At 40.3% G+C, this 20563-nt stretch overlaps 1 protein-coding gene across 1 annotated transcript in view; it reads right to left on the bottom strand.

Moving 5' to 3' along the window:
* Window positions 1-20563, bottom strand: part of dnah7 (dynein, axonemal, heavy chain 7) — a 71143-nt gene that overhangs the window by 14746 nt on the left and 35834 nt on the right. Inside the window, exons 35-54 of the mRNA XM_058623008.1 lie at window positions 19325-19546; window positions 17954-18151; window positions 15724-15879; window positions 15461-15629; window positions 14758-14884; window positions 14311-14530; window positions 13010-13636; window positions 12059-12304; window positions 11494-11723; window positions 11038-11368; window positions 10562-10908; window positions 9140-9320; window positions 8707-8892; window positions 7797-7960; window positions 7036-7190; window positions 5245-5435; window positions 3287-3420; window positions 2711-3046; window positions 2461-2587; window positions 1571-1765 (exon numbers count right to left, since the gene is read on the bottom strand). Coding sequence (XP_058478991.1) covers window positions 1571-1765; window positions 2461-2587; window positions 2711-3046; window positions 3287-3420; window positions 5245-5435; window positions 7036-7190; window positions 7797-7960; window positions 8707-8892; window positions 9140-9320; window positions 10562-10908; window positions 11038-11368; window positions 11494-11723; window positions 12059-12304; window positions 13010-13636; window positions 14311-14530; window positions 14758-14884; window positions 15461-15629; window positions 15724-15879; window positions 17954-18151; window positions 19325-19546 — 4542 coding nt within the window. The remainder of the gene's footprint in view (window positions 1-1570; window positions 1766-2460; window positions 2588-2710; window positions 3047-3286; window positions 3421-5244; window positions 5436-7035; window positions 7191-7796; window positions 7961-8706; window positions 8893-9139; window positions 9321-10561; window positions 10909-11037; window positions 11369-11493; window positions 11724-12058; window positions 12305-13009; window positions 13637-14310; window positions 14531-14757; window positions 14885-15460; window positions 15630-15723; window positions 15880-17953; window positions 18152-19324; window positions 19547-20563) is intronic.

Here is a 20563-nt window from a genome sequence, read left to right as displayed (position 1 = left end):
GTTGTTACATCAAGATTAAATAAACGTGAATTCTACAACTGGAACCAACTAGATCTAATTAGACAGAAGTGTTTATGACTGATTCTGCTGATGAGAAATCAAAGACGGTGTGTTTCTGTGTGAGTGTGTGTGCAAAGAGACAGCCGTGTGTGCAGCAGAATTTGATTAAACAGCTGTTCTTGCATTTAGATTGCGCAAATTTGACTAACACATCGAAAACAGCACAGATTTAATTAGACAAAACTTCAATTTTAGATTCTTTAAAACTCAGAAATGGAACCATCTAATCCTGACAGGAGAATCATCTCTATGTCTTCTTTTTCTCCTCTATACAATGTATATACAAAATAGTAAAATAAAATGGACAAAGAATCTCTTTTGAACCAGACACACACGGGAACAGCAATGTGTTACAAGATACTGAAAAATGATTAGTGCGTGTATTTTAACAACATGCACACAGTCAAAAACAACCTTGAACCACATCAAATCTATTTTGCAGGTATTAAACATTGTATTATTTTCAATATATTAACAGGTAATCCCTGGAAAATGGGTCAACATGTAATCTCATCCACAACAGATTTGGTTAGATAATGTATAAGTGATTATGTGTTCCCAATGAGCTCCCCTGTCAAGCAGAGGCTGGCCTGAGGTTAATGTGTCAAACCCTCTAGAAAGATGTAAACAATTCACTCTGCCTTTACTCCCTTTCTCACCCAACACCTATACAGTATATACACTGTATCTGCCTGTGAGATCAAAGGGACCATCATAATTAATTTCCTCTATTCCGCAGTTGCCTCTTTCACATGCAGGAGAAATTTGTTTCATACATTTGCCAAGCAGTTGTCAGTCTGGGTGAATCTAAATAGTCCAAAATCACAATATGAAGGAAATATGTGAAGGAGAATACAACCACAATTTTGTTATGGATGTATCACTGGTCACAAAAGTGAAATATCTACCCATACTAACAACGTGGACGACCAATACTTTACATTTTGCTCCTTACATATTGTACTGTTGGGCAGAGATAAGAAAATACAATGAAACTTCTTTCTTTGGCGTTTAGATAATTCAAACAGCTCCTATTATGGTAACTACTGAGAAACATTAGAGTCACACATTTAGGAACACGATTGATCATTTAGATGCAACCCAAAGTGTGTGGGAAAAAAAAAAAACCTGAACATCTTTATCATCCACAGGAACTTGCAGGATAACAAGTCAAATGTTTTTGTCAGGGCTAAATGTGTCCTACTTTCAAGACAACTCTCCTCACCATCTACATTAATATACATAATAACTAAATCTGCATTCTGGGAAAAGTTACAGGTTTTCTTCACCCTTCCACCCTTGGGTATTTTGATTTAATGGCGTCTTTCTTTACATGCTGTTTCATAAATGTAGGCTTTAACCTAGTTTGTCTGGTGTCTTTTACTAAGTGTTCCAACTTGTGAATATTTGTAAGAAATGAAAGCATGCTGTCGTTTCCCTCTTTGTCTTTAACTTAACAGAAACATTAACTACACCAAGAGGAAGAGCCGGTCGTCCGAATGACACTCACTTGGCTGTCGTAGACCTCCTTCCACTCGTTCCTGAGGCGAGCCATGTCATGGCGCAGACCTATGAACCTCTCCATCTTATCCAGGCGGCAGATTTCATCCCAGGACTTTTTGGGGAGCCAGGTGCAGGGATTAGAGTGGGGGTTGTCCAGGCCAACACCACCTGTCAGAAGGAAGCGCCACTCGCCGTCATCCACCTACAACATTAATTACTGTGATGAGGCCATTTGACAGTTACCACTGAAGATGAAAAATACAGATAATCTATGGTACATCATCATAAGCAGATCTCTTTTGATTTGCAAATCACTTAATTACTAAACAACCAGTGCTTCTGCACATGTTTTATATAGGGTTGTAACAACTGCCCTGTTTGGTACAGGATGTTCAGTTCAAGTTGAGTCTTGATGCATGTGGTTTACGATTATAAGAGAGGAAAAATATATCCATGTCATGTTGTACCTTGGAGATGCAGATCCAGTGTGTAACATTTAGGGTATGTTGATAAAAAAATTGATCCATAAGTATATTATATCTATGTGTATAACCACTCTAAAACTTGACTTGAAATATATTAATGTATGGCATTTGTAGACTCAGGTGGAGAGTGGAAGAGTAGAGAGATTTATGAAAGAGTGATTACACCTTTCTGGTATGTGAAGGCCACCGTAGTTCTGTGAGGCACTTGGGAGTCTCACCATTAAATATCACTAATTCTTACAGATTGCATTTGGGTCACAACAGGAACGGAGCCAAACATTGTGTAATGAACAGAATGACACAGAATGTGTACTGCTGCTACACCCCTAGTTATCAAATAACTTAAAATAATTGTTTTAATGTAAAGTGTTGTGTGTGTGTGTGCGCGTGTGTATAGTGTGTATATTCATACCAGCTTTTTGTGCATGAGCAGATTGACACTGAGGCAGAATGAAAAGAGCAGCTTGTCCTTCTCAAACAGCGAGCGACAGACATTGACATATAGTGCATAGGTGAAGTGGTCTTTCAGGATCTGTAGTCTGAAAATGGACATATCAGCATTTTAATTCAACCAAACAGAAAATAATATCAGAACATTTAACAAATCTTGGGTGACTTGCAGGGATTAGTGGTTGGCTTTTGCTTTTGCCAGCCGTGCTCACCTCTGCTCCAGGTCATCACTCTTTTCTGAGCTGTCAATGGAGCTGATGAAGAGGTTAATAAACCAGGTGAGGGAGTACTGGTACATGGGCTCAATATTAGCCAGGTCAGCAATGGAAAAGAACAAGATGGCTGAATGCACAGCGATGGGTGTGTAGCCCATGCGGGTCTCATCAATCTTCTGCTCCGTCACCTCAGCCACAGCCTGCTTTTCTGTGATTTCATTGGCCAGCAACTTGGAGCAGGAGAGGATGTTGACAGCCGTCTCATCCTCCAGAATATTGCCCTCAGAAGAAGAGAGCACCTCCAGGATTTTGTCCTCGATCTCCTTCAATTGTCTGGCAATAAAATACAAGGACAAAATGAACAATTCTGCAATTTGCACTTTGAGGAAGGAGACATTTTATTATATTACCTCTGCCAAGGAGGTTATATTTTTGCCTGCATTTGTCAGGTTTTTAACAAAATAACTCAAAAAGTAAAGAGGACTAAAGAAGAAATTATTAGATTTTGTTGGTGATCTGGTACAGTATGTATAGAGAAATTGCTTTCATTAGTTCTGCTGCGTGTTACAGTACCTTTTGTTCTCTGCTCCCTGCTGGATGAGAGCCTGCTTCTCTTCCTCCAGATCCGGCCTCTCTCGGGCCACCACGATGCCCAGCAGCTGGTCCTCGATGCCCTCTGGGGTGATCATGAAGTTCAGTAGGGTCACCTAGATGCACAAACAGGGGTTACAGGGTGGGGGGTTGTCTTGCATCAAATTTCCTTTTGGACATGCAAGTGTGGAACTTTACAGTGAAGTGTTGATTATCTCAGTGGAAGACCTGAGTCCGCACTAACCTCCTTACTAATCAATTCTAATAACCACTCCGTAGGATGCATTTACTTTTTTCTTGCCTGCGAAAAGGTGTTACAGCTTGAAGCAAAGGAGTGTCTTTTACCATTGCCTTGGTCATCATGCTTTGCACTTACGGAGAGGTTAAAAGCCCATATCTGCAATCTACTCCTCACCATAATAAACAAGTGCACTTTCTCTGAGGCCTAATTCCATTTCTATTGATGCTTCGAACACACTCAGGCAATGGTAAAGACTGAGAGCCAATATAAATCAGCCGTTTGTTCTTTTCACACATACACCCTCCTTCTTCACTTCCTTTTGTCCCTTGAGCTCCGTAACAGCTGGTTTCCTTCATTCTTGCCTCTTTGAAAAAAAAAAAACATAAGCAAAAAGTGTGGGGGGGGGGGGGACTGAGGCAGTTGTGAAGAATGAGTTGAATCTATCTAATAGCTGCCCATAAAGAGCAAATAGATGCTTGAAATGTGAGCTTTGTAAATGCTTTCCAATCCCTTGCCTCTCTGTAATGCAATTTCCTTTAATGCCCCTTTTCTTGGAATACTTTCTTGGGAGACTCCACTGAGGAGGTGGTATCAGTGAATAATGATTCACTATGTTGCAATGGTAAAAACGTGCTGTCCTTTGAGTGGTGTGATTTAAATAGACCTTACAAGTAAAAGTATTGCTCATCTACTGGTAGAAATAAAAAAAAAAAATCAATTGTGAAGAGTGATACAGCTTGACAAAACAAGCCCAAAGTATTAACTACAAAATGGCCTGTAACATCCAGCACATTTCAAGGTTCTGAGTTCCAAAAGTTCTGTTTTTGAGAAACACTAGGGATAGCACAACAAACTCTTGTTACTACTGAACGTGATAAACACACACGCACATACAGTATATCTTAAAGGCAGAGAAATGCAAACGTCTGTGTTGGTTCCTGTGAGAGCGCGCATTTCATTACTCCCTTCAGTGCTGGCAGCAGCTCTGCTGTGGAGGATGCATCTACCCAGAGCTGTGGTGGGACTGAAGGGCACCTGTTCCATCTGTATGGATAGGGTGCGTGCAGGAGGCATGGAGGATTGGGACCGGGCTCATTACTACAATACAGGCAGCTGCTGAAAACAACCATGACATTTGTGGCTACTGTCAGAGAATACTCTGACTTACACTGACTGCTATAACTAAAGGTGTTAGCAGACTCCCGTCTGTCTGTCTCACGGCGGTTGTTTGTGTGTGACTGCTGTAGGTGGGGATGGAGGTTGCAGTGGTAAAAGTAATGGGACTTTTTCAGATCCCTTACACACAGGCCTATAAATGGACACCGGCAGTGTGGTATGAATATATAATCAAGTCAGACTATGGGGCGCTGGCACTGATATGCAAGTTATTGCAGCACTGACAGCGTTGTTACACCATCCCTTGTCAAAATGTAGCAAACTGGTGTCAGGCCATTATACAGCGGTACACAATAGAGTAATGGAACTGCTGCAAATCCACACGGTTCTAATTAAAATGATGAACAACAATGTACCCGCTCTTAAAAAGTTATTTTGCAAATGTTATTAGCTATTAGCTATTTGACTAACTGTGTTTTCCATATTAATAACAAAATGTGTTTCTATAGTGTGAAGAGAATGACAGTGTACTGAGATGCAAAAAATATAGCAGTGCCTGAGGCAGTCCTACTCTAGCCTGTACCTTGACAGCAGTCTCAGGCAGGTAGTGGGGGTTGCGCAGCTTGGTAGTGATGTAGAAGCGAAAGTCAGGGGCATATTCAATTGTAGAGTCTCCCAGGCGGATACACATGGCACCTCCCTGTTTAAAAGTCTGTCTCAGCAGCAGAGGCTCCAGGATGGGGTCCAGCTCCTCACCGACATTCTCCAGCAGCACTGAAATAAAAAAATGTTTATCAATATTTTCAAACCAAAGGAGGCACACTATTTTTAGGAGATACCTGCCTTTATTCTGACACTCTAACAAACAAACCTGAGAGCAGTAAATTCAACCACAGTTGTCTAATGTTGACCAACTCTGCTGCCTCAACAGCTGAGCCGCCGCACACGTTCCAACATTCTGCAGTGAGACGACAGGCCAAGTGTTTTCCCACATCTCAGTCTTAGCTTTGCAATCTTCTGGCGTTCCAAAATAAATTCTTAGTAAATAAAGTGTTTTAACTTTTAGTAGAGCTCTTTAAATTAAATAGTTGTTCTGTTATATCATTGGAGCTACTACGTATTCAAACTTTCCCAAACAACAAAGGTCATACTCCAAACTTGTATTAGTTAGTAGGAGTCAACATTACTTGTTAAAAACACTTCATTCCCACAGCATCATTATTAATGCCATTTCACATCAAGTATGATAATGCTGTTTTCATGTTAAGAACAATGACCCATCTATAACTGGCATTACGCCTGAGCTGACTAAGAGGCAGTGACAGCTGATGTCTTTTCTCCCACAACATAGTTAACTGAAGCAGGGCAAGTCTTTCCAAAGTGTTCTGGATCATCATTTGGTCTCAGTACATCACATCAATCCTGCTAACATCTCAGTAGATTAAACAGTGCTTTATATTGTTTGATAAACATACGCCTGGCTGAAGAGATTTGGCAGAGAAGCATTAGTGCATTCATGTTAAATAAAAGAATACTGGCTAGCTGCAGCACAAACACCAAAAAAACGATAAAACTGAGAAATAAACAAACAGGCTATGGAAGGTGAACCCATAGCCTCCGGGGACTATTTTGCACCCTCCAAGGACAAGCTCCTTTCTGAACTGTAAGACTCACAGTCTGCAAGTAAGCAAAGCTCTGATGGCTGACGGAGTCATTATTTAGATGTCTTTTTAATGGCTTTATAGCTGTCCCTGTTTCTCTTTAATTCCTGTCTTGCCGTCACTCTTATACCCTCCAAACAATGCTACGAGAAGGCAAAAATATTGTTCCTGTGCTGTTGCGGTTGTTACACTGTGTTTTCCTTATAAAGAGATTGTCGTTTATTTTCTGAAAATCAGCTCATGAACCAAAAGGTCACATCCACACAATAGCACTGGGGATTCATGCAATGCTGTTCCAATTTAAGGCTAAAGAGAAGTGTATTCATAAAGACACACAAACAGACACTGGGAAAAAAAGCACAGAAAATATCATGTCTGTCGACACATGTCAAATTGATCCCGACAGGAGAAAAAGAATTGTTATGGATTTCTCCCGGGCTTTATGTTTGATTTACAGTAGTTTGACATGCTTATAGTGCAACAGGGTAATTGGAACACCTCACTCAGAAATATTGCTCAAATGAATTTTTCCACTGCAGAGCAGAGAACAAAGGACTAAAAAAACACCCTGTGCTGAGCAGTAATTATTCACTGTGGTAAAGTGAGACCTCAGCAGGCAGTAACAGGAACTACATTAATGTTGGGTTTAAGGTGCTTTTACAGACTGGGCAACAACAGCAGGGGGATCACATGCGAGAAATACTTCTACTCACCTGGTGTGCCAAACTGGATGCAGTTCTCTAGAGTGCGGACAAAGTCGGCATCAGTCAGTTTAATAACATGCAGGCTGTTGGCCTTCTCCATGTTTTTCACCCACTTGTTTGCCTGGCCTTGAGGATCAATCATGAGAGGCCACCGCCTGGCATTACTACACACACACACACGCATAAAGGGAGAGGAAGGCAGAAAGGATACTCAGAGATTCTGTAATTGTAAAGTATAAGACATTTTAAACAATAGGGGGTATTGAGAGGACAAAAAAATGGAGATGCAGAGAGCAGCTTCCATGTGAACGTTCACTCTCAGCACATTTTGACAGCTCACAGTTGGACAGCACACCGGGGGCCATGAGTGTTGTGATTAAAAAGCAATGTTACTGCTTCATTGACACAAACAAGCAGATGTCTTGTAATGGTTTTTTTTCCCTGCACAATGAGGATGAATTAAACAATGTCACATGGGCTTGTACAGCAGATTGCAATGTTCTGTCGTTGTCTCATTCTTATTTTAAACTGACTGGACATTAAACACTCGGTGGTTCAAATCTATACACACACAGAGAAAGGGTAACAAAAGTAGTGGCATACAGTAGCCAGTGATTTCAATGAGGATATTGTAAAAGAGGCCCCTTTGAAAACAACACTGATCACTTGCCTCCAAAGTGCTGCTATAGTGAACCTCTAAATGCCATAAATTGCTAAAGACTACTGTTTCTCCTTAAGAGAAATGACAGTGTAAAGGGTTTGATACTCACGCAATGATGATGGCGTTATCTATGGAGAAACTGTCTGATGGTAGGCCAGCGATGGTCCATGCACAGATCTTTACTGGATCACCCAGTGACGTCATCAGAGACATGCTGAGGGAACATGGGATTCCCTTAGTCTTACACAGATCCATCCACTCCTTTGTCTGATCCTGTGGAGGAGTGGTAATGACTTTATTAGGCTAATTCTGAAAATCAAGCATGTACACTCAAACAGACAGATTATAATAGCATAATGTACACAGCCAGAACTAGAGTGATTTCGCAGGCATCAAAATAAGCCACACTCTTAGATTCACACATACAAACATGCACTTGCATGATTAAAAAAAGGCAAATTAACTGTCATCCTTTGTGTTTTCCAGCACTACAATGGAAGATAATGGATACCTATCAGCTAAACTGCTGTTTACGTTTGATATTTGATGTATTTTTTGTCTCTTTGCCGAAACAAGACAAAGATTTTTTCATTAAATTATTGAATATGTTGACATGCAGCATGCAATGCCTCAGACCCTTTCATATGTCCAGTGTGGAAAATGTATTGGCAAAAATTTAACATACTACCCATGAATATGTTTGTATAAGTGGAGCTGCTTTAAAATAAAAATCTCCTTTGGTTTTTGTGATAGCATATCATGTTTCTTCAGCAGCCTGAATGTTTTGAATTGAAATCTTGCTCCACAAAATGAAGAAAAATGACATAATTTCATGTATACAAAAGCCACTATGGATACTTTCAGTGTGTGGGAAATGGAGGAGTGAGCAGAGCAGTCCTTCATTTGTTGCAATCTGCAGTCTCACTATTAGATGTCACTAATTCTTACACACTGGGCCTTTACTGACAACTAGTATTCCTTTCCACTTCAGCACAAAAGTACCTAATCCATCAGCTCACCTGTCTGTAGCTGGAGGTGAAGGCTCCCAGGTAAGCTACGATGCCTGCTGAGATAAGGATATCCCCCGTCAGATTTCTGTAGAGCTCTCCGAGATTGAGGGCCATTTCGCTCCAGCGCGTTTTCTCTCCACCCAGGCCTCCAATCAGCTGCTCTGCTCGCTCAAGCTTCTTACTGCACAGATCCACCTGTGAGACATAATCAGAAGAGGGGAAGAAAAATGTGTTGCCCGGCTGTATTTTTATCCAGGCTAAGGAAAGGAAAAAGGTCCTGCTAACCAGAGCAAATCTGTGCAACTCAGATTGGACCTTAATGGGTTAAGGGTAAATTATCTTTGCCTTGCTGTTCTCAGACTTTTACTTGAGACTGCGTTTAGAAATAAATCTTCTTTCCGTTAAAGAAAAAAAACATCTTTTGTCCAGAAAAAAAGCTGACCTGATTCTCCAGGTCAGCTTTCTTGTTTTTATTGGCTTCCAAAGTCTCCTGAAGCTTTGCGAGTTTATCTTGGACGTCTTTGAGGGCAGCTTGCTTTCTCTGCAGGCCCTCCATGGCCACCTTCAGCTCCCCTTCAGCTTGTGCAAGCTTCTCTTTCTTTGGAGCCACCACCTTGGCCACTCTGAAAGACAAATGAAGCATTCTTCATTTGGTTGGATTCACGAGGTATGACTACACATGACATGAAAAGAGCACCATGTTAATGGTGAAAACAGTGACTCCCAAAGGTCAGTCCACGTGAAGTTTGAAATTGTGTATTATTCTGACTTTACACATTATTTGGACCTAATAACACCTTTGGAGGTGTTATTAGTTTTGTTGACCCCTCACATTCTCACTGGAACTCATCTTTTTCTTAGATTATGGAACACCATTATGTTCTGGGTCTGGCATGAAGGAAAAAATAGATAGGTGCATGTGTTGGGCTGTGATTAAAGGTAATGAATTCATTATTTAAATGATGTTGTAGCATAGGTTGAATAAGGAATACTTCTCTGTTGTATCAATTCTATGAGTATTTTTACTCATCAGCTGGTCTCATCTGTCCCAATAGAGCTGCATTGGCATCAGTGGCATATTTTTTATTTTATTTTTTAAATAGGCTGTCCTTGTCCTCTTGTGCCTTATCCTCTGAAGTGTAGATGAACTGGATTCGCTTGAGTTTTCCTGAAGATGTTTCACCTCTCATCTGAAAGGCTTCTTCAGTTTTGAGTGTCTGCGGTCTCATGGGACCCATCATTCTTCACACTTCATTAGTCTCACCAGGTCACCAACTACCATCACCACCACCAGTGTCTAAACCTCAGGGGGATTGTCTCAGTTGCTGCTTAGAAGCAGATGCCCTCAGCTTTGATATCTCCCTCATGTTCAAGATTTTTTTTTATAGACGATTGGCACATTATTCTGTTCAATCTACAATAAATTCATGTTTCATCCGCTAGTCTCTCCTGATTGAATTGAACGAGGTTGGGATAGAATGGAAACCTTTTTTCCATTTACATGATGTACATATTTGAACAAGTGTACAGTATGTAAATATTATATGATAAAATGTATATGATCTGTCTGACAGTTTATCTGGGAGAGTGACAGCCAAGGCAGAGACTGTAGCTTCCATAAAGTGTGTCAGTATTCAAGACTGTCAGAGCAAGAATTGAAGTTTTCTCTTGAAATAATTAGCTTCTTGGATCACATTGAACCTGACCCAAGCATGGTACACCAGGAAAATGATAATTCCTTAAAAGTAATTAATGACAAAGCTCTGCTAATAAATAAGACAGATTAAAGCTCTCCCAAGCCATGCAAATACACATCAGTTTTTATAACCGAGAGCACAGAGGGAGAAGAGAGAACATTACTTACTTGTCATACTTGTCCATGGCACAAACCCATTTGCACAAGCCTTCAGCTGCAGTGGATGCAGTTCGAATCTTCTCTGGTACAAAGTCTGGATTAGTGATGTACTTGCTGCGGATGATGCTGATGAGATTTGATGGGATGTTGTCCTTGTCATACTCTTTGAGGCTCTGGAGAAATTTTATATCTCCCAGAAGCTTTTTAGCTGGGCCCCAGAAGTCCTCCACTTTTTTACCAGAGCCGGAAGGGTCTGGCACACGATCTGGCTTGAGGCCTTTGAGAATGCAGATTGCCTCCATCACCAGCTTGACAGCAGGAGGCGGGCTCTTCATGGACTTTACCACTGTGATATCCTGCAGATAAAAAGAACCACATTAGACGTTAGATCTTCCCTCCTCACTTCCCTATATCATTACACCTGGCATTTCATCCAACTGTAAGAGTATGATCTTATATAAAAAAGGAAAAGGAATTATCCTAACCTGAGTAGTGAGAGTGTTCAAAGCAGCCAGAGCTGACTCCAGCACAGGCAGGGCTTCAGCGAGGTCAGCATCACACTCATCCTTAATAGCCTTTGCAGCCATGGCTTGGTCATTGGCTGTGGCCTCATCCACTTTCACCACTTTCTCTGTCTCAGCCACCTCCACAGATTCATGCTTTATCACCACCATCATCTCATCCACCTCTTTGCTGGCCACAAGCAGCTGTGGCTGCAGAGCCTCCAGCTCAACCTGCATGGTGGCCACCTGATTTGCTGCTGACTCCAGTTTCTCAAGCCCCACCTCGTAGCGATGTTTCAAATTCATTACCTCACTGGACAGAGGACAGAAAGATATCATGAAAGATTCTAATCTATCAAGTCCCTTATAATTACTGCAAACATGAACCTTGACAGTTGTTTCTGATTTATAATCCAATCTGAAGTGAGAGGATCTTACCCTCTTTTTGTCTTTAGAAGGGCTTTGAAGGTGGAAATGAGCTCCAGGTACGAGGTTGGAGTGACATAATTGTGGCGCTGTAACTCAGCCAAAAAGCGGACTGACAGCTCAATAGTTGAAGTGTGGAAGCTCTTGCACATGTCAATGCACCCTTCTCGGCACTCATCTGTCATCTCGACATCCTCCAGGAAGCGGCAGGCCACCGCCTGCAGGGCATCTTCGGGCCAAGTCTGACAAGGCAGGAAATATTCAGTATATTCAGTGTATTTTACTCTCTGCTATTGTTGCAATTCAATAGCAGAACTTTATTTTAATCCCAAAGGAAATTCTTTTTCTTGAAATGCCAGCACAAATATCGGCTGTAATTGGTCATATATAACGGATTATAGGTTGAAGTTGAGAAAATTAATAAATAAATAAATATTTTGTGCTTCAATTGCCAGTGATGAGGTGACAATATTCATGCATTAAACAGTGCAACATTTCTGTCTCTGATTAACTACCCAGAGCACCTTGTCGTGCAACCCGCAGTGAATCCACACTCATGCATCATACATACACTTACCTGGAACCAGTTAATGGTGCAGCAGTTAATGAGAGCCGGGAAACGTCTCAAGCGGTTCCTGAAGGCATCTCCGATGGGACTCATGGCCAACACCACATGCAGCTGTGTGCGACAGCGCTCGACAAACATGTTGAAAAGAGACAATGAGCTTCCGTCCGTCTGCTTGTCCCGGTCACGCTGCCTGTCCAGCACGTGCATTCGCTCACAGATTTCTTGCTTCTCATCAACTGCAAACAGGTTAGGCACCTGGAAACGACCAAAACATGAACGTAGTATGGTATACATTTGGAAAATCACTAATAAAACACAACACCTTATCAGAAACACATTACATTGACTGTACATAAAAATAGATTGTTTGAAAAGTGAAGCAGAGGAAGTGTGATAGAAGTAGCAGTTAAGTCCTCAGGGGCGACCCCGCTTGTTGCAAAAATTAAAAACTGGAAAACGAGCCTACTTCTCGCTTGATTTATATCCTCAGAAAACATTTTCCTGAGGAGTTAATGGTCTCAATCACGAGTTGCAGGTCTCTAATAGCTCATGATCTCAATTTAGCAAATTATGTTCCCATTCAGAGGAATAGATAATGAAGCGTGGTACATTTGAGTGGACACCAGTGTGATTGACAGCTAGTGTCTTCCAGAAGGTTGCAGTTTATGTCTGTGAACCTCTGGTGGCCAAAACTGTCATGGTGCCAGTCAAATTGTGAATCTTGACACTTCAAAATGGGAGTCCCTTTTGCAACCAGGAGACCTTGTCTAGTTTTTATCTACAGTCTAAGAGTAACATTCACATCCACACATCTGACTATTTTCTACATCTTTGTTTACTTCTTTCTAAACATTTTACTAAATCTTTACCTGCAGACAATCTTCTAATTAGCTTGTAAATATAGGTGCATTAATGCATATTTTGATTTTGATTCTCTGTGTTCCCTCCCACCCACTGTACCTCACCAGTGTTGAGCAAGTTGCCAATGTCCTCCAGAAATGACTCAATTTTAATTTGTGTGTCTGTAAAAAGGAAAACACCATGGGCTTCACCCAGTGTGGACTTCTTCATGATAAGCTTCAGGTCATCATGCCATTCAGCCACTCCATATGTCTTGGAGATCTCCACTTGGAATAGCTCTGCTTCTGCCATGTAAGCAGCCAAGCGGGTGAGAGACTGACGCCCACTCCCGCCCACACCCACCAGCAGGGCGTGTCCACCCGGCTGCTTCAGGATGCGGGAAATGCGGCACACATGCTCAATGGCGAAGCGAAAAAGCACCAGATTCATAGGCGCTTTGCTAATGTTGTTAAATTCCTCCAGGTGCGAGTCAACCACCTGTCGCAGTGAGTCCAGGTCGTGCACTTCACGGTAGTTGCGGTCCTCGCCCTTAGGGTCGTGAAAGTCACAAAACATAAGGCTGCGCAGGTCGTCCTCGGTGACTTGTCCATCCCGGTCCTGGTCGAGATGTTGGAAGAGCTGATGGAAGTATTCTTTCAAGTGAGTCTCACAAACAACCTGTAAATGGCTTACAAGCCAGGAGCGATCTTTGTCATGGACTAATCGATCGTAGTACACCCTCAGGACCTGAGGCACAACAAAACAAGGAAAATTAAAGAAAGAGTCAGTGGTGTTGCAGCACAGACAGCAGGTTGCAAATTCAATTCATGGAACAGTGCAGTAATGGTACAGACAATTGTGAACACTGGCAAAAAATTAGCAGTAAAACATCAGTAGTATATATATAATATATATATATATATATATATATATATAATATATATATATATATATATATTATAATATAATATATATATATATATATATATATATATATATATATATATATAATACATTTCTAATTACTGTTTCCAAGACATTTCTTTATTTGCAGATACTTTAATTGGTGATATAATGGTGATATAAAAACAACACCATTCACACTCACGCTAATCCTCTTTAAGCCATGCTTTTACTATGTTTTTTGTCTTTGCCACTAGGATGACAAAATAATTGTATTATTCCATATTCAAAACACAAACACTGCATTGTGACAATCAAAAACTAGCATTCACCCAGTATCTCTTGTGACACAACACACTGGCTCTAGGGAAAAAGAACCTGTGTCCTTATTATCATCTTGTCACATCTTGTCTTTACAACAGTTACCAAACAGAAACCACGGAGGACAATAAAGTTGTCTGTTGCCCATTTAAGTAGCCCTCAGCCATTTTAAACAGTTTGCCTGTGTCTAACTTTACCTCATGCACCCACAGCCGTTTGAGGACACCCGGTTCATCTGCAGTCTCTGGACGTGAGAGGCAGATGCCCTGGATGACCCGTGAGACGTCACGCAGATTGAACAGATAATGAGACTTTGTGGGAGTTGGTAGCAGGTTCTTGGTGGCTTCTTTATACACAGACATGGTGCTATTAACGATCTGAGAGGTCAAAGCAGCACATGGCTCAAGGAAAGCAAACCTGTGGATGTCAAGACAGATAGTCATTGTGCAGATTGTATTTTTGAAAATGTATTTGTCTTTTTTTGGTGAATTAACACTGTCTATAAACTATCCATATATCTGCTCTACATTCATATAAATACAGCATGCTTTGTAAATATCATTTACTGAACAATGACACTGAGATCTTTGTTTTATGAAGGTTTGGTTATGAAGTGACACAAGATACATATTGTGTATAGTTACCGTATAGTAAAATGCCAGTCTACTATCCTAGAGAAAATCGTATACATCGTCTTCTCATCAAAAGTATTAATGGTAATCATGTTGAAGTGGCGCAGAAAACGTGGTGTGACAGGGTTCCGCCCTCCACCTGGAAACAAGCAGAACCAATTCAATTCAAAACATTGTGTGTATCTATTTCATGTCTCAAAATTCTCTTTTCAATCTGAATTTTATTATTTATCTCGAAAACCACAATAGCATTAAAAGATAACTCATTGAACATGGTTTTAGGCAGATATAACACAAACTGCTCACATACTGTTAAATTGTACAAAATACCAGATTTTGCATTTTAACTGTGCATTGATAGCATATTATTGTTGCCAAAATTATCTTAAACATGATGTTAGAAAACAATAAAAAAACAAGCTTTTCCATTAAGGATTGTCAGTACAAGTGTGTGAGCACCTGAGAGTGGCTGCCAACCTCTTTCTCTTGTAGCTGTCGTTGCCAGCTGCTTTAGTGTGGTCTGGGCTGCTCTCATGCTAGATGGGTAGTTGTAGTGTGGGTGCTCAACATTTGCAATTTATAAGCACTTTAAGGCAGCCAGAAGCTGAACAAAAGCACCTTTACTTTTTTCACCAGTCTAAAGCAGTGAAACGATATCACTGATATAACAATGATGCCTCTAATAAAATGCAGGAATGTTGCAGCCGCTCCTTACCAGGTGGTCCCATGGCACATATGATCTGGGTGTCCACAAGGTTGATCATGGAGCAGTCCTTCATGTCATACCAGTTCCCATGATCCAGCCACTGTCGCAGCAGCTCCACAGGCGGCTGGGCACCATAGACCTCCCTGGCTGGCATGTTCACATCATCCACAAATACCACCTGATAACATGTAACACAAATGTACATATAATAAATATAACTGTTGATGACACCACAAGGAATTAATGAGCGTACACTGATAAGGTGAATGTACCATTTTCTTCCCCGATGGAGGGCCGAACAATCCCTTGCGACGCTTATCCAGCTTGGACATAAAAATGTTTTGGGTCTGGGCAGCTGTAGTCTGGGCTGAAAAGTTGATGAATAAAGGGCTGTACACATCCTTCTGCAGCCGGTTCAATAGGAAGTCCTGAGCAAGAGATATTAGGAATATGAGCATGAGACTATCAAGACAGGTCACAGTATGCAACTATATTGTTTACTCTATATTATGGATGGATTGGGTGAATGTTTGCTAATGAACTGTGGCTTCTCTGTGTATGATTTTCAAACACCAGACACCTAAAGTGAAGGTTACGCAAGTCCATGGAAATGTCATGGACTTACTTCAACAAATCAGTGTAATCAAGGAACTCCTTTGGTTGATATGAGAACACTTGAGGCAAATAAAACGCTCATTACAGTTTTGAATTTTTGAATTTGAAGCATGTTCATTTTGTTTTCAACACACAGGTTGAACAGATATAAAATGATAATTTCTAATTTGTTTCTGACAATGGTTGTGATGAGTTTCAAAATCTAACCAAATGTGGCAATTAGTATGTATTTTATTAGATAAAAAGTAGATCTCAGTTAATTCTGGAAAATGACTTTGGAATGAAGTAGGAAATTAGTTACCCTTTGAGGACACATTCTAAGTAATGTTCTGTGGGTCAAAAGGGTAAAATCAATGAATTTTAGAGTCTCCACGTGGGGTTAACAAAGAGCCTTTTACCAAACACTAAAAAGGCATTTTACAAAAGGTCATTTTGATAAATGGGTCTTCTCTCTCTTTGTGCTAACAGCGAACATAGAGAAGAGAACACAGTCCTGTGTGATTTGATGTATTTAATTACAATTTAATCTATTGCCATGGCACTTTTATTACGGTGTGAGTTTGAAGCATGGTCTAGCTTTTCCGTGCACATGTGTATAAGCGTGTGCTCATCGTTCATACACATGCCTGTGAAATCCTGGGTAATGAGCTGTATAATTGAAGTGGGCTTGTGATGAGAATGATCACAGGATGCAGCCAAGGTGCATCATTATCCTCTTGTCTAAATTATAATCCAGTGGCACAGCTTGCCTCTGACTCACTTCAGAGATGTCTGGGGTCGGTGATGAAACACTGTGTGCATTTATCTGAAGGCACAATGCTAGTTATTTTTTTATGGACTGAGTTCATCACTAGATTTCCCCAATGAGATGATTTCTCTTTTTCCCTAGAGTCTCAAGTTTGAGTGCATGTATGGATGAGTTAGTGAAGGGAAGGGAAGGAAGGGGGATTATTCCTTCATATAAATAGCCAAGTGTCGGCTTAGAGACACTTCATTTCACACCTGGTACCAGTGGCTGAGTTGCTTCCAAATTATTTGTGTCTTCATAGCACTTAATCTGGTTTCCCTATGGCCGGGCCTATATTGCTTCGATATGAAGGCTCACTCATCCTATGGGATGATATTATTTGCGACGTGTTTTCCAGCTTATGATAATGATTTTTGCTACTAAAAATATAAGCCTAATCTTTACTTTTCCAAGAGCACAGGGTCAGTCTGAAGAAAAAATTAAATGTGTAAATCCTCAAATATGTATTTAAGTGTGCTGCTAATGTTTCACTGTGAGTAAAGCAAATTAAAGCAGGCCAGTTACAGTACTTTTTAAAGCTGTTGTCTGTGATGTTGTCTATTGGCTGACTTTTGGTTCCACGTACTTCCCTAAATAAACGCTGTAGATCAGGAATAGCTGTCAGAATATAAAGCTATTTAACACATACCTTTAAAATAGAAACAAATCAGATCACATAATGCTAATTCAGCTCCACACGACTCTCACTGTGTTCCTTAGTATAGAGCAGATTCTATCTCATGTGACTTGGCGACATTTCCGCCCTGCACACAGCATTTGTAATTTGTTTTATGTCAAGACGGATGGAGTCAACACTAACATTGCACTAGCAAAGTGAGACAACTGCAAACAGGTTGGGGTATGACTGAGAACACAAAGAAGCAACCACGTAAAGTTTCAGAAGTGAATTCCTCTGCGCAAAAAAACCCAAAAAACCAAAAGAACAGGCTGTGCAGCAGTTTCCCCCACGCTACTACTGTATGTACAAACACTACCGTCAGTCGGGTCTGATAGTATTGCTCGTTGTCAGATGAAGTACACAGCATATGTTGCAGTGTTTAGAAACTGATTATGACATTTAAATATAATAGTCAACTCACTGTAATGTAGACACTCTTGCCAGTACCAGTGGGGCCGATGAAAATCGTGGGCTTGTGGTGAGTGACGAGGAGCTGCATCAGAGCCATGTAGCGGATCGTGTTCTCAGTGGGTACAATGATCTCATTGAACTGTACATCTTTGCATAGAGGGGGTGCGATCTTTAGCTCATCTGTCCACAGCTCCCACCTGCCCCGTCCCTGAAGACAACATCTGTTTATTGATTTTGAACGTGGTATGGAGATAGAACAGATCAAGCATACAAAAAAACCCATGTGCAGATAAAAAACACATCGGCAGAAACACAGGAGGAAAAGTTAGACACATAATAAACCCATGTAACTTAACATAAGAAAATCAATAACAAGGCATTATGTTATCATTTTTCATTGATATAAAAACAGGTTTTGTACATCATAGTTGTTTGATGTTATGGGACAATTTCTTTGTGTAATTTACATCAATGAGTCTCTTTCACAACAGACATTTTGACAAGACACAGAAGGAAAAATTACAGATTTCCATTGAGCTGAGTTTCAGTTTATTGTTGCCGACAGAGTCACGTGTCTTACTGGGAAGTGAACAGAGCTGTTATTGATTTTATATTAGTAACATAAAGACTATTCCTATGTCAAGATGTCTGCTGCAAAAATGCCTGTTTAATTTATTGCTATATGTTTATGTTATACTGTGAAGCACTTTGAACACTAACATTTTATAAAGCAGACATATATAGGGTTGGTGGTTACAGTATATGTTCCAGAGTCACAATTAATAGCATTGTAACCACCAATCCTGATCCGTGGTAGTTATAATTAATTTTCACACTTACTTCCCCAGCCAAACATGACAATGGCAGCTATTGAGATACAGTGCACCTCACACACATCATTTCTTTTTCTTTGAAACCCTAAACTTTTCATAGTAGTAGTCAACAACTTTCCTATTTTCTTTTTTAAAAAATACTTATTTAAATATAAACTAGATTGTTTCTTTGATTTTTATTTTACAGTGAAAACATTGCTCTGTCTACCATCTTTCTTGATAGAAAATCGAATTTACTGGCAGCAAATGCCAGGCAGGTGAAGTAATGGGACCCATACTCCGGCGTGACACTTTGTAAAGGTTAAACACACAAAAACAAAATAAATAAATAAGCAGATACAGTATATGTTTTGCAACTCTGTACAGTCCACGTATCTCAGATGTCGATGGTGATTTCCCTGGTCAGGTATTGTAATTTAAAAAAAATACTGTACAACCATTGTAAACTCAGCTCATTATGATTTAAGTCAAAATATCAGTGTTTGCTGAAACCACACTCAGCGTAAATTGACCGACCGCAGCTGCAGAGTGACCAGTGAAAGACGTACCTCTTTAATGAAGCGATACTGGTAAAGTGTTCCCTCAGTGGGCAGAGGTACACTCAGCGGTTTAGGTGGAGCCTCCACAGTGATCTGAATGCCGTGGCGGGCCACCGTCTCATCACTGAAAGGACCACTCAGAATTTCCCTGACCACAGCGTCAAACTTCACGCGGCCAGAATCATCACAGCTGGCACCGAGTGACCACACCAGGCAGAACACAAAAATACCCTGTATGAAAGTTAAAGACAAAATGGTTCATGTTTTTTAGTGATTATAATGTGAATTGGTCCAGGAAGTCAGGTGTGTATAAAAGGCCTTCATTTAGACTGTACTGTATGTACATTATGTATGTAAATTGTTTGAGAGTTGGGCTTTGTCAGTGCAATTGTTTTAGTTTTTGTATATTCTATTACATATTTAATGTGTAACAAATGACAATATGTGTTTGATTAGTGTTGTACATAAGCTCTGAAATACACATATGGAGTTTGCAAATTACATATTGATTAAAATGTACAGCAACCATGTAAATGTGTAAACCAGTGTACAGATAATGTTATGAGACAAAAAAAACCCCACAGAATCCACAGAGAAGAAAATGTCTTTGTTAGACAATAACAGCAGGAATAGTGTAGGATTTGGAAATGAGGCTTAGCAGCGTCATGATAGCTCCTGCTGTTAAAAGGCTGATTAATTCAACACTTTGATAATGACTGGCTGAGCAACATGGGAGAGAAGTTTGAAAGGCATTCATCAGTGCAGCGTGCCACAGGGGGATAATAGCAGTGCTTTCAAAAGACATGATTCAGAGGCAAAAAAAACAAAAAACAATAAAAATCATTTGCAACTCGTGCAGGGGACAGAAAGACAGAAGAAATGACTCATCTACTAAAACTTCTCTGCTCTTTGTGGGCCTTTGTACGGGCTGATATGATGAGCACGGAAATATTTAAAAGGGAAAAGACCTCTTTGGTGTGTGCTGTATGTTGTGCCAAATCCAGTGCAACATGTTTTCAGTTCATAACAAGCTGAGTCTGAATTAAGCTGAAAATAACTTCAGGTGTGGATAAAGGTATTTAGGAAATTCAGACTCTTGTTTGAATTCTGAATTTAAGACAATAGTTATATTTAAAACAAAATGACAATTTCATAAAAGATGTCACAACATTTAGTCTGGTTTGAGTGAATTGTAGGTATTTGTGTAATCTGTGAACATGTACTGTATGTAGAAGAAATTCTCTCTCA

Source organism: Solea solea, chromosome 2 (genome assembly GCF_958295425.1).
Source record: "Solea solea chromosome 2, fSolSol10.1, whole genome shotgun sequence".
Taxonomy (NCBI): domain Eukaryota; kingdom Metazoa; phylum Chordata; class Actinopteri; order Pleuronectiformes; family Soleidae; genus Solea; species Solea solea.
The sequence above is the reverse complement of the archived record's forward strand: the minus strand, read 5'-3'. Positions and strand labels throughout refer to the sequence as shown.